Source organism: Phyllostomus discolor, chromosome 4 (genome assembly GCF_004126475.2).
Source record: "Phyllostomus discolor isolate MPI-MPIP mPhyDis1 chromosome 4, mPhyDis1.pri.v3, whole genome shotgun sequence".
NCBI lineage: Eukaryota > Metazoa > Chordata > Mammalia > Chiroptera > Phyllostomidae > Phyllostomus > Phyllostomus discolor.
The window spans coordinates 109,112,301-109,126,429 of record NC_040906.2 but is presented as its reverse complement, the minus strand read 5'-3'; the positions used below and the strand labels follow the sequence as shown (position 1 = coordinate 109,126,429).

The window sequence follows — 14,129 nt, the reverse complement described above, 5'->3', positions numbered from 1 at the left end:
GGCAAATACCATATGATTTCACTCAGATGTGGAATCTAATGAACAAACTGACCGAACAAGGAAAAATGGGGACAGACTCATAGATGGAGAGCAGGATGATAGCTAGTGGGGACAGGTGAGGGATGGAAGGATTAAGGAAAAAGGAAAAAGGACTCATGGACATGGACAACAGTATGGTGGTTGCTGAGGGGAGGGAGTATAAGAAGACTATGGAAATGATAATGGAAAAAAACCCAACAAAGATTAAATCAAAAATTGTATATTTATGGCTTTTAGAAATGTAAAGTCACAATTTTAAATTTTTTATAAAGTTTAATTGTTTTTTATATAGGCTTAAGAAAAAAGGAGATATTGCAATTATCCATAAATCCAGAAATATGAACAAAACCATAGTTTAACTCTGTTTTAAAATGAAATACCTGCCATTTGGGAGAGAGATTTATTATCATTTTCATGCTTTGACTTTTGTAATGTCATAGAAAAACTATACCCTTCAAATTTTAGATTGTCAAAATATTTTCTGAACAGTGTTTATTTTATCGGATGCTTTCCCCACTTGGAATTTCATTCATAATTGTTTTATCTTCCTTTTTCTGGCTTAAAAATGTACTCATGGACTTGTACTTCCAGCCTAGATGGAATAACAGATTGGATTTACTGTCTTGGCTGTAATCATGTAACAGACAAACAAAACCCCCAGAAAACATAATGTGAACTTTTCAACACTGAACAATAGGCAGCACAGGACAGTGATCCCCATGAAAGCAGAAAGGTAGAGATGAACCCTGCAATTATCCTAACTTACTGCTTGGAGAGAGTTTCCAGGCTGCAGTGTAAGGAGGTAGAACCCAGGCAGATCCCATCAGTCTCCTTGAGTTGAGAAGACAGAGCTGGAGTCTAGTGAGGCCAAGGTAACTATAGTTTGGAGAAGAGAGAGCTGCTGTACAAGGAGAGAACTCCACAGGTCTGTAGAGAATCCCTTTAAGTCTTCAGGTAAGTACTAATAATGAATGTGTTGTGTGGAAACTACCCATAGCTGACAAAGAACCACCCAAAAGAGCTGAAGGGGACAACCCCTGGTTCATTTTCAGGGTTGAGAATAGTTTGTGTTCCCACCAGCCAAAGAGGAAAAACCTCGTAAGACACAGGATATCAGGTAGAGTACTCAGAAGGGGATTGTCTCAGCGGTGGGGCGAGTGAAGGCCTAAGCTAAAGACCGCTCTGATCCCTTCTAACAAAGCTTAAAATTAGTCCTCAAAAGGATCAGACTGTTCCTGGTAACATAACTGTATCCTAGAACAAAGCTCAATATTTATAGTTTATATGAAAATATCTAGCATCCACCAAGGTAAAATTCACATTTGGCCTTCACTCAAAATATCAGACTTGGAATGATACAGGAAAAATACAACCCATGAGGAGGATTATCAAAAAGTAGAAACAGACCTAGACATACCACATATGATAGACTTAGTAGACAAAGATATTAAAACAGTTCAGACTATATTCTTTATATTCAGGAAAGTAGAGGAAAGATGGAGAATGTTAAATCGATATGAAATTTGTTTAAAAGATCCAAATTGAACATCCAGAGATGAAAACCACAATGTGTAAGATGAAAAATGTGCTGCATGTGATTCACATTAAATTAGTGCAGGAGAAAAGGTCAGTGAACCTGAAGCCATAGCAATACAAACTATGCAAAATAAAGCTCAGAAATAAAGACTAGGAAAAAATGAATAGAGTATTAATGAGCTGATAGGCAACTTTAGGTGGCTTAATATACCTGTAATTGTCATCTCATGAAGGGAAAATGTTTGAAGGAATAGACACACATTTCCCAGAGATCTCCCCTGACCCCCCAAAAAGTGAAAAAGGGAACAAAGAACATATGTGATAAATAGTAAACAAATAGTCAGATGTTAGATTTGTATGAGACTGTCAGTAATCACTACTGTAGAAAGTCTATAAACAACTCAGTTAAAAGGCAGAGCTTAGTAAATTGGGTAAAAAGGCAAAACTCACCTGTGTGCTGGCCACAAGAAACCTACTGTACATATTAAGATACAAATAGGCTAAAAGTAAAAGATTGGAAAGGAGTACTTCATGCTACACACTGGCCGATGTGGGTCATTTGTTTGGAGTGTCATTCCATGTGCTGAAAAGTTACAGGTTCGATCCCCAGTCAGGGCACATGCCTGGGTTGAGCACTGAGTCCTCTGTTGTGGCATATACAGTAGGCAGCCAATGGATCTTTTTTTTCCCATTGATTTCTCTCTCTCTTTCTCTGTCTCTTCTTGCCCCCCGCCCCCTTCCTCTCTCTGTAAAATCAGTTTAAAAAATATTCTATGCTAATACTAATCAAAAACAGTGGAATAAGTATATTAATTTTAGACAAACTAGATTTTATTTTATTCATTACCATTTATCCCCTCTATACCCTCTTCCACCCATCTCCTCCCACCCCCAAATCACCACACTGTTAGACAAACTAGACTGTAGAGTCAAGATTATTAGCAGGAATAAGGAGGGTAATTTCATAATGATAAAGTGGCTAATTCATCACATGGAATTAATAGTTCTAAAAATTTATGAACCTAATGACAGAGCTTCAAAATACATGAATCAGAAACTGATAGAACTGGGTCCTGGCTGAGTAGCTCAGTTGGTTAGGGCATTGTCCTGACACACCAGTGTTGCAGGGTTTGATGCCCACTCAGGGCACATACAAGAATTAGCCAATGACTGCATAAATAAGTGGAACAAGAAGTCAGTGTTTCTCTGTCTCTCAAAATCAATTTTTAAAAAAAGAAGAAACTGATAGAACCGAAAGGAGAAAGACCCACAACTATAGTTGGGGATTTCAATACTTTACCTCTCAATAATTTAAAGAGCAAGTAGACAAAAAATAAGTAATTTAGAAAATTTAAACAATTTATTTATTTATTTATTTTTAGAGAGGGAAGAGAGGGAGATAGAGAGAGAGAGAAACATCAATGTGCGGTTGCTGGGGGTTATAGCCTGCAACCCAGGCATGTACCCTGGCTGGGAATCGAACCTGGGACACTTTGGTTCCCAGCCCGCACTCAATCCACTGAGCTACTCCAGCCAGGGCAGAAAATTTAAACAATTTAAAAAATAAAAAAGTAAATGTTTTAATTAAAAATAAAAAAAGAAAATTTAAACAACACCAATAACTAATTGACCTAATTGACATTTATATAACATTCTACCCAATAGAGCAGAATATACATTGTATTTATTTGCACATGGAACATTTACTGATATGGATGATGTTTTGGTTCAGAAAATAATGTGAATAAATTTAAAATTACTTAAATGGTAAAAAGTGTGTCAGCTGACCAAAAGGAAATTAAATAAAAAATTATAGAACGATATCTCAAAACCCCCTGAATATTTATTTAGAAACTAATATTTTATTTTATTTTATTTTATGTATTGTATTGTATTGTAATGTATTGTATTGTAATCTTATTCTTCTTGTTCAAGTACAGTTATCTGCATTTACTGCCCACCACTCCCCCACACCCCAGCCATCCCCACCTCCCTCCCCTACTTCCACCCCACTTGGTTTTGTCCATGTGTCCTTTATAGCTTTATACCTGAAAACCCTTCCCCGCCATGGTCCCCTCCCACCTCTCCTCTGGTTACTGTCAGATTGTTCTTAGTTCCAATGTCTCTGGTTATATTTTTCTTGCTTGTTTTGTTTTGTTTTGTTTTGTTGATTAGGTTCCACTTAAAGGTGAGATTATATGGTATTTGTCCCTTACTGCCTGGCTTATTTCACTTAGCATGGTGCTGTCCAGTTCCATTCATACTGTCACAAAGGGTAGGAGCTCCTTCTTTCCTTCTGCTGCATAGTATTCCACTGTGTAAATGAACCATAGTTTCTTGATCCATTCGTTTACTTATGGGCACTTAGGTTGCTTCTAGCACTTGGCTATTGTAAATTGTGCTGCTATGAACATTGGGGTACATAGGTTCTTATGAATTGGTGTTTCAGGATTCTTAGGATATAATCCCAGCAGTGGAATTGCTGGGTCAAAAGGCAGTTCCATTTTTAGTTTTCTGAGGAAATTCCATACTGTTTTCCACATGGCTGCACCAGTCTGCATTCCTACCAAAGGTGCACTAGGGTTCCCTTTTCTCCACATCTTCTGCAACAAGAAGTTTGTTGCTTTGTTTATGATGGCCATTCTGACTGGTGTGAAGTGGCATTTCATTGTGGTTTTAATTTGCATCCCTCTGATGGCTGGTGATGCTGAGCATCCTTTCAGATATCTCTGGGCCCTCTGTATGTCCTCCTTGGAGAAGTGTCTGTTTAAATCTTAACCCATTTTGTAATTGGGTTGTTTGTCTTCCTAGAGTGGAGTTGTGTGAGTTCTTTATATATTTTGGAGATCAAACCCTTGTCCAAGGTATTGTTGGCAAATATGTTTTCCCATGTAGTTGGTTCTTTTTTTCATTTTAATGCTGTTTTCTTTAGCCGTGCAGAACCTTTTTAATTTGATGAAGTCTCATTTGTTTATTCTTTCCTTTGTGTCCCTTGCTTTAGGGGACATATCCGTGAAGATATTGCTGCATGGAATATCTGAGATTTTCCTGCCTATGTTTTCTTCTAGGGCTTTTAAGGGTGTCATGACTTACATTTTAGTCTTTTATCTACCTTGAATTTATTTTTGTGTATGGTGTGAGTTGGTGATTGAGGGAAACTAACACATTTTCAAGAAGCTCTTGGGTCAAAGAAAAAAAAATGAAAGATTAATTTAGAATGTATATTATTAAAAATGAAAAAATGACAAAATTTGTGAGATATAGTAATGCATGTGCTCAGCGGAAAAATTATGGCACTAAATACATATATTAGAGAAAAAATAAGGTTTCAAATCGATGTCCTCAGCTTCTACCTTAAGAAAATAGAATAGAAGAAGCAGTCAAACCCAAAGTAAGCAGAAGAAATGAGTTAAAGATAAAAGCCAAACCAATGAAGTAGAAAAATAAAAAAACAGTAGAGAAAGTCAGTGAAATCAAAAGCTGGCTCTTTGAGAAGACCAATAAAATTGATAACCAATATATGGTATTTGAGAAGACCATATAGCCTGCTGGACTAGGAAAAAGAGAAGACACAAGTTACCAATATCAGGAATGAAAAAATTGGTTAAACTGCAGATCCAATCATTACTAAAAGGCTAAATAAGATAATTATATGAATTACTTGATGTCAGTGCATTGGACAGTTAGGTGTAATGGGCAAATTTCTTGAAAGACAAAATAACAAAGCTCACTTAAGAAGAATCAAATAACCTGAATAATTGTATATCTGTTAAAGAAATTGACTTTCCCCCAAGAAACTCTGGGTTCAAATAACTTCCCTGATAAATTCTATCAAACATTTTAGGAGGTCATAAATACCAGTTTTACACAAATAACTGTATAAATTTGATGAGGGGGAATACTTCTTAACTCATTCTATGACATTGGTATTATCCTGATACTAAAACCAGACAAATGCCTTCCAAGAAAAGAAAATTATAGCCTAATATCCCTTATGAATATAGTTGCAAAATTGTTAACAAAGTTTTACCAAATTGACCCGAATAGGGGTCACAGATGATGTGATTGTTTATGATTTCTAAAAATAAGCTACTAGGCCAATTAAGTGCACTTACCAAAGTTACAGGAATCAAGATCAATATAGAAAAGTATGTTGTATTTCTGTATACTAGCAAATAAAGTCAGAAGTTGACATTTTAAAAGAATACCATTTATAGTAAAATAAAAAATTTCAATACTTAAGGACAGATTTCATAAAACATATGTAAGACCTCTCTACTGAAAGTTATAAAATGTTACGGAGAGAAATTAAAGAAAACCTAAATGAAGAGATAGTGTGTTCAAGTATTGGAAGACTCAATATTGTCAGTTTTCTCTAAAGATAGATTCAGTGCAATCCCAATCAAAATCCCTGCTGGCTATTTAGAAAGTGGCAAGCTAGTTTTAAAATCTCTGTGGAAATGCAAAGGGTGTAGAATAGCCAAAATAATTTTGATGAAGAGCAGAGAGGACTTAATGATATCTGATTTCTAAAACTTATTATAGCTATAATAATCAAACAATGTTATTGCTATAAAGATAAACAGATACTTCCATGGAACTGGAGAGTCCAGAAAAAAATATGTTCAATTAATTTTGAGTATGGTGCCAAGTCAATTAAGTGGAAAAAATGTCTTTTCAGCAAATGGTGGTAGAAAAATTTGATATTCATATATAAAAAACTGAATCCATGGCTTAATGCATACCTTGCATCATATGTAATAATTCAAAATTGATCATAGACCTAAATGTAAAGCCCAAATCTATAACATTTTTAGAAGAAAATATGTGTGTCTTAGGGTTTGGTAACAATTTCTAAAGTATAATGCCAAAAACATGATTTACAAAAGAAACAAAAATAAATTGGGCTATGTCAATATTACATACATCTCTTTAAAAGCCACCTTTAAGAGACTAAAAGGATAGGCCGCAGACTGGAAAAAATACTCTCATATGTCTGTATTCAGAATATATAAGGAACTCTCAAAACTCAGTGATTGGAAAACTCAGTAAAAAGTAGACAAGAGTCCTGGCCGAGGGGCTTAGTTGGTTGGAGCATTGTTCTTTACACCAAAAGGTTGCAGGTTAGGGCACATACTTAGGTTGTGGTTTCAATCCGTGGTCAGTGTTCACACAGGAGGTAACCAACCAATATTTTTCTTTCACCTCTCTGTCTCTCTCTCTCCCTCTCCCTCCTTCCCTACCTTCCTTCCTCTGTAAGCATATTCTCAGGTGAAGATTAAGAAAAAATAGATCGCCCTGCCTGGCGTAGCTCAGTGGATTGAACTCAGGCTGTGAATCAAAGCATCGCAGGTTTGATTCCCAGTCAGGGCACATGCCTAGGTTGCAGGCCACGGCCCCCAGCAACCGCACATTGATGTTTCTTTCTCTCTCTCTTTCTCCCTCCCTTCCCTCTCTAAAAATAAATCAATAAAATCTTTAAAAAATAGGTCAAAGATTTTAATAGACCCTTTACCAGAGAGAGCTGTATGGATGGTAAATAAGTACATGGAAATATGATCAACATAATTCATCATTAGGGAAATGCAATTTAAAGCCACAAGAAGATACCGCTATATACATGTTAGAATGTCTTCAGTTAAAAAAGTGCTGGTGAGCCCTGGCTGGTGTGGCTCACTGGATTGAGTGCCGGCCTGTGAATCGAAGGGTCACTGGTTCGATTCCCAGTCAGGGCACATGCCTGGGATGCAGGCCAGGTCCCCCATTTGGGGGCATGCAAGAAGCAACCACACATTGATGTTTCTCTCCATCTCTTTCTCCCTCCCTTCCATTATCTAAAAATAAATAAATAAAATCTTTTAAAAAAGTGATGGTGAGGAGCAACTGAAACTCCTATGCTTCTAGTGGGAATGCAGAATGGTATAGCCACTTTGGAAAACATTTTGATACTTTCTTCAAGACCCAGACTATACACCTGCCATGTGACTTAGCCATTTCACTTCCTAGGCATCATTCAAGATAAATAGTATGTATGGCCACATAAAGATTTGTACCCATATATTCAAAGCAGTTTTGGTTGTAATAGACAGAAATTAAAAACAATCCAAATGCATCAATAGGCAAATAATCAAAATGTACATCAACAAGCAAATTAAATAAGCAATGCACTGTCTCTGTGCAGGGGTGGTACTCAACAGTAATAAGGTATGAACTATTATTGAAACACCCAACAATGTGTTTGATTCTCAGTATACTTAAAAGAAGAGAAAGAAGCCAGTGGGAAAAAGATGTGATGCCATTTATGTGGAATTCTATAAAATACAACTACTCAGAAAGCAGATCATTGATTGCCTGAAGATGTGAGCTGGTCAGGGATGAATTATAAAGGGACACAGGAAACTTTTAAGAGTGACAAATATGTTCATTATCTTAATTGTAGTGATGGCTTTATGGATATATATACATGTGTCAAAACTGAACAAATTGTATACTTTAAATATGTGTAGTTTATTGTATGTTAAGTATATGTCACTAAATCTGTAAAAAATGTGTGAGTTCAACATTTATTACATGCTGCTCAAACTTTGGAATCATGTAAGGGACTCAATAATTTTTAAAATATTTTTTCAGTGATGAAGTTTGATGAGGTAGCAAAATATGTATTGTGTATATCAAGTTTACTTAAAATTTGAACTTATTAGAAAATTGAGATTAAATGAATGTTCTAATTTGAGCTTTCTGAAATTGAGGGAATTTTCAGAATGATAATACCAAATGTTAGATTTAATTTTACTGTCAGATTAGAACATTATTATCCAACTGGATGATAGATAAATAAAGGGAGAGAAAGGAAAAACTTTTGTAGAGCCCTTAGTTTAAAACTGAGGAAGTCAACATAGTTCTAGACTTGGGAGAAATTCTTATGACCCTGATTGGATGACTAAGTATCTGTGGTGGTAGAATAACAGCTCCTTATCGACGGCGACATCCCAGTCACTGGGATTTTGTTCATATGTTGCCTTACAGAGTGGAGGGGACTTTGGAGATGTGATTAAGGCTAGCCATCTTGAGATAGGGAGATTTTTCTGAATTATCCAGATGGGCCTAACATACTCACATGGATTCTCCTTTTTGCCCCAGTACCATTTATCTTTTCTTTGGTGTTAATTAGGATGTGAAAGGATTCAGAGATGCTTGGCGAAGTTCATAGTCAATGTGGAGTCCACACTGGGCCTTCTTCAATGGTACAATACTTGCATCACTCATGTTTGAGTTTCTTACGTTTAAAAGCATGTAAGCTACCTTGGCTGGGTGAGTCTGTTAGTTTGAGTGCCCCCCCCATACACCAAAAAGGTTACAGGTTCATTTCCTTGCCAGGGCACAAAGGTAGGCTGCAGGTTCCATCCCTAGTTTGGGCCCATATGAGGAATAACCTATTGATGTTTCTCTCACACACTGATGTTTTTTTTATCTCTGTCTCTCTCTGTCTCTCCCTTCCTCTCTCTCTAAAAATCAGTAAACATATCCTTGGATCAGGATTTTAAAAAAAGCACGTAAGCTGCCAGTACCATAGAAACCCCAGCGATGCTCCCCTTCTTCGCGTTGAGTACTTGTTGTAATACTAGTGGTAACCTCTTTGAGTCACTCCTGAAATGCTCCGGCAAGGGCCTCCTGGGGTGAAATCCTGCCTTGCTCTCAGCTGGCGGCTCCCTTATTTGACATCCATGAATTTCTTCCCCTACACTGGTACCACTGACACCATCTTGGAGTCAGGGCTATCCCACAAAAGATTGTTAAGAAACTTAGGAAGGCAGAGAAACTTTCCCAGCTGTGGTCAGGGAGACGTGACTAGGGAAGGTGATCAGAGAGAGGCAGTGTTGCTGGTTTGGAAAATGGAGGAGTGGGGCTGTGAACTGAGGAATTTGGGTGGCCTCTAGAATCTGGAAAAGGCAAGGAATTAGATTCTCTCCTAGGGCTTCCAGAAGGAATATAGCCCTAATACCTTGTTGTTAGCCTAGTGAGATTCATTTATGACTTCTGACCTGCAGAAGCGTAAGATTTAGGCCATGATTATTTTTTAGACCATTAAGTCTGTGATAATTTGTTATGACAGCTATAGAAAACCAGCACAATATCTAAGGGGAGTAAAGCTCAGAATTAGTAATTTTTGCCAGAGGGTTGCAATGGAAAGTGAACTCTGTATTACCAAAATAGCTGTTTTTGTTCCTTGGGAATTGTTTCCCCATCTACATGTCAACCTCGTTTTCCTATGTGAATGCTCAGATCAGGTTATGAATGCTCAGTTCCTGGGAACATTTTATGATGCATGAAGAAATGATATTTTTCCTAAATATGTTTTTTCTCAGCAGGTTTTTTACTTATAAAAGACAATGACTACTGATGAAGGTGCCAAGAACAACAGAGCAAGCGCAGCAGCGGCTGTTGCTGCACAGGGAGAGGACCTAACCTCGAAGAAAGATAGAGGAGTGTTGAAGGTGAGGCCACGTGGACGAATGACGTGGGGAATTCACTCTGCAAAGAGTGTTTGTAAAAACTTTTGGGGGGTGGGGCTGGAGGTGGTAATATTTACTAAGTGCCAAACATGGCAGCTAAAGCCTCACTTCATTTCATAACTTGAGGTTTAGTTTTGACCCCAGATTATACAATAGATGTTGAGACTGAGGCCCAGCCAGGGAAATTAAATGCCGAGTATCACACATGTAAGTAAATGCAGATCTGGGGTTCAGGTCCAAGTTATGTCTGACTCCAAAAGGCTGTTTCTCTCTGTTCTCAGAGTGGACAAATGGGTTGTTACTTCAGTGTAATATTTAGAGTATTAAAGCTAGCTCATAACAATTCAAAAGACTTTTTTTTTAAGGAAAAGAAGAGCTACCTTGCAAAGTTCAAAAGATTTGTTATATACAAATAGTATGTACCGTGTAGCTAATCATTTTTATATGTGTTATTTTATTTGTATCTCCAAGTGGTCTTAGAAGACAGAGTACCTCTTGATTCTTTTATTTACATATGGAGAATAGATATATATATTCCATATAAGTGAATAAACTGAAACTAGGAGAGGTTGAATGGCTTTGGTCATATTAAGTTATTTCTCTTACACGGTTATGCATATGAGTTTTGTATAATTATACATTTTTTTGCTGAAAAGATTATCTTACAAAGTTTTTACGCTTTGACTTCCATTCTAAATATTACCTGTGTGCTGAGTTCTACTATGTCTTTGTGTCCACAGTAGCAAATGAGAATTTTTCGTTTTTGTCTAATGTTGCTTTTGTGAGTGCTTTTTTTTTTTTTGCCTGAATCTCTTCTGAACGTGTATGTTTTACTATTAGCTTGCTGTCTGCCAAGCCAAATTTTGGAGACTTGTAACTACAGAATAAGGGGTTATGTTATGGATTTATATCATGAGACCTTACCTTCTTTCCAATGGTTTCTCAACCTGACAGCATATGAATCTCACATCCCACACTCCAGGATGCTGGCAGACACAGTGAGACTCTGCAGGCATCCTTGGCATCTCCGTCCTCTTTCATCTTTTCTGAGCACCCATCAGAGAACACGGTCTCCAACTTGCCTTGGGTTCTGCTTGGTTCTAGGGGTGAAACCAAGAAGATTTTTAGGCTTGTAAGGAACATTTTGAGATTGTAAGCCTTTTTTGTTTGTTTGTTTTTAAGATTATATTTATTTATTTATTTGTCTTTATTTTTTTAGAGAGGGAAGGGAGGGAGATAGAGAGAGAGAGAAACATCAGTGTGCAGTTGCTGGGGGTTATGGCCTGCAACCCAGGCATGTACCCTGGCTGGGAATCGAATCTGCAACACTTTGGTTCGCAGCCCAAGCTCTATCCACTGAGCTACGCCAGCCAGGGCTGTTTGTTTGTCTTTTAAATATATTTTATTGATTATGCTATTATAGTTGTCCCATTTTCCCCCCTTTACTCCCCTCCACCCTGCACACCCTCTCCCACCCACATTCCCCCCCTTTAGTTCATGTCCATGTGTCACAAGTTCTTTAGCTTCTACCTTTCCCATACTACTCTTGTCCTCCCCCTGTCTGTTATCTACCTACCATCTATGCTATTTATTCTCTGTACCTTTCCCCCCCTCTCCTCCTCCCACTCCCCTGTTGCTAACCTTCCATCTGATCTCCATTTTGTGGTTCTGGTCTTGTTCTAGTTGTTTGCTTAGTTTCTTTTTGTTTTTGTTTTTGTTTTAGGTGTGGTTGTTAATAATTGTGAGTTTGCTGTCATTGTACTATACATGTTTTTTATTTTTTTCTTAGATAAGTCCCTTTAACATTTCATAAAATAAGGGCTTGGTGATGATGAACTCCTTTAACTTGACCTTATCTGAGAAGCACTTTATCTGCCCTTCCATTCTAAATGAAAGCTTTGCTGGATAGAGCAATCTGAGATGTAGGTCCTTGCCTTTCATGAATTGGAATACTTTTTTCCAGCCCTTTCTTGCCTGTAAGGTCTCTTTTGAGAAATCAGCTGACAGTCTGATGGGAACTCCTTTGTAGGTTACTGTCTCCTTATCTCTTGCTGCTTCTAGGATTCTCTCCTTAATTTTAATCTTAGGTAATGTAATGATCATGTGCCTTGGTGTGTTCCTCCTTGGGTCCAACTTGTTTGGGACTCTCTGAGCTTCCTGGACTTCCTGGAAGTCTATTTCCTTTGCCAGAATGGGGAAGTTCTCCTTTATTATTTGTTCAAAAAAGCTTTCCACTTGTTGCTCTTCCTCTTCCCCTTCTGGTACCCCTGTATTTCGGGTGTTGGAACATTTAAAGATGGCCTGGAAGTTCCTAACCCTTTCTTCATTTTTTTTGAATTCTTGTTTCTTCATTCTTTTCTTGTTGGATGTTTCTTTTTTCCTTTTGGTCCACTCTGTTGATTTGAGTCCCAGTTTTCTTCCCATCACTATTGGTTCTCTGTGCATTTTCCTTCATTTCACTTAGTGTAGCCTTCATTTTTCATCTAATTCGTGACCAGATTCAACCAATTCTGTGAGCATCGTGATCACCAGTGCTTTGAACTGTGCATCTGGTAGGTTGGCTATCTCTTCATCACTTAGATGTATTTGCTGTGAAGCTGTAATCTGTTCCTCCGTTTGGGCCATTTTTTTTTCTTTTTGTCTTGTCCTGCCTGTTACAAATGAGGGGCAAAGCCTTAGGGTTCACCAGTGCGGGGCACCCCAGTCGCTGGGTTGTGACGCTGTATGTAGGGGTGGGGTCCGAGATGGAACAGTGGCGCTTGCTCTGCTTTCTGTTGGATTTCAGTCCCTTCCGCTTCCCCCTAGCTAACTGGGCCTTTCTGGTGTTGATTCCCATGTGGGTGGGCTTGTGCATGTTCTAGGACCCCGTGGGTCTCTCCAGCAAACTCTCCTGTGAGGCTGGGAGTCTCTTCCTGCACCTCAGCCCCCACAGGTGTTTTCAGTCAGTGCCCTGAGGCTCTTTTTCCCAGCACTGGGACCCTAGGCTGCACGGTAAGTCTTGCTCCCCAGTTTCGCCTGGTTTATCTGCGTGGGAATGTGGGACGGGGGTCAGCCAGTGGCCATGTGTGCAGTGCCTCGCTTCACAATTGCTGACTTGCTGGGTCCGCCTGTTGCCACCCCGCGCCTGGGGTCTGCCAGCTGCTGCCTGTGCGCCCAGGGTCTGCCTGCTCTGGTCTTGTGCCCCTGGGATGCCTTATGTGCCTGGTGTCACCCTCTTTGTGCTGTGACCCCTCTCCACCTGGCTGCCTGACTCTGCCCTTCCTACTGGTCTGGATGAATTGTCTATTTTAACTCCTTGGTTGTCTGACTTCCATACAGGTCAATTTCCTGCCATTCTGGTTGTTTTTTTGTTTCTAAATTGTTGTCCTTATTTTGGTTGTGCGAGGACAGGACGCACACTGTATCTACCTACACCTCCATTTTGGCCAGAAGTCCAGATTATAAGCCCCTTAAGTCACATCATTTATAATTATCAGCCTCAGGTTTCACTGTGGGGCTTGGGTTAAGATTAAGTAGGCCTGCTGATTTTGTGACCTCCTATCTATGATAAAAGTTTCCTCACTGGTGAAACTGGAATAATAATACAGTCATACCTTGGCAGCCCTGGGCTTCAGAACTTGTCAAACTCTGTAGTCATTGCATTTTGATGGGAAGAAAATGTTTCAGCACTCAGGGCTTACTGGCTCCTGGGCATCCCTCTCTCACGATGAAACAGAGGTTGAGGCATCAGTCTGCTGGTAGCTGGCGGACAGCTCAGTCCTCGTGGGTTTTGGCACTTGTCCCGAGTTCTAGAAAGAGTTAATGAGAAACACAGTACCTACCGCTGCACAACCTACTCCCTAGAGTTTGAGATTATATAAAGCATTTAGCCTAGTGCCAAGGCTGTGGTAATCTCTCTTATTAACTGTTATCCATATTTTTTAAAAAAGACCAAGGCAGCTCTGGGAAGTCAGTAAGTAGTCCAGGAAGATAAAATTGTGGTGCTTACTTTTATGTTTAATGACTTGAGACTAGGTCGTAGCCTTAAGGAAACTCCAGATT

General features: G+C 38.7%; 1 protein-coding gene across 3 annotated transcripts in view; it reads left to right on the top strand.

The window, feature by feature from the left end:
* LOC114494212 (peptidyl-prolyl cis-trans isomerase FKBP5) overlaps positions 1 to 14,129 on the top strand; it is a 98,551-nt gene that overhangs the window by 30,855 nt on the left and 53,567 nt on the right. For 2 of the 3 annotated variants that reach the window (XM_028509139.2, XM_036023998.1), the window contains exon 2: positions 9,945 to 10,070. In XM_028509139.2, coding sequence (XP_028364940.1) covers positions 9,966 to 10,070 — 105 coding nt within the window. In that variant the 5' untranslated portion in view covers positions 9,945 to 9,965. Of the gene's footprint in view, positions 1 to 9,941; positions 10,071 to 14,129 lie in introns of all 3 variants that reach the window. The other variant, XM_028509140.2, reaches the window with a different exon arrangement.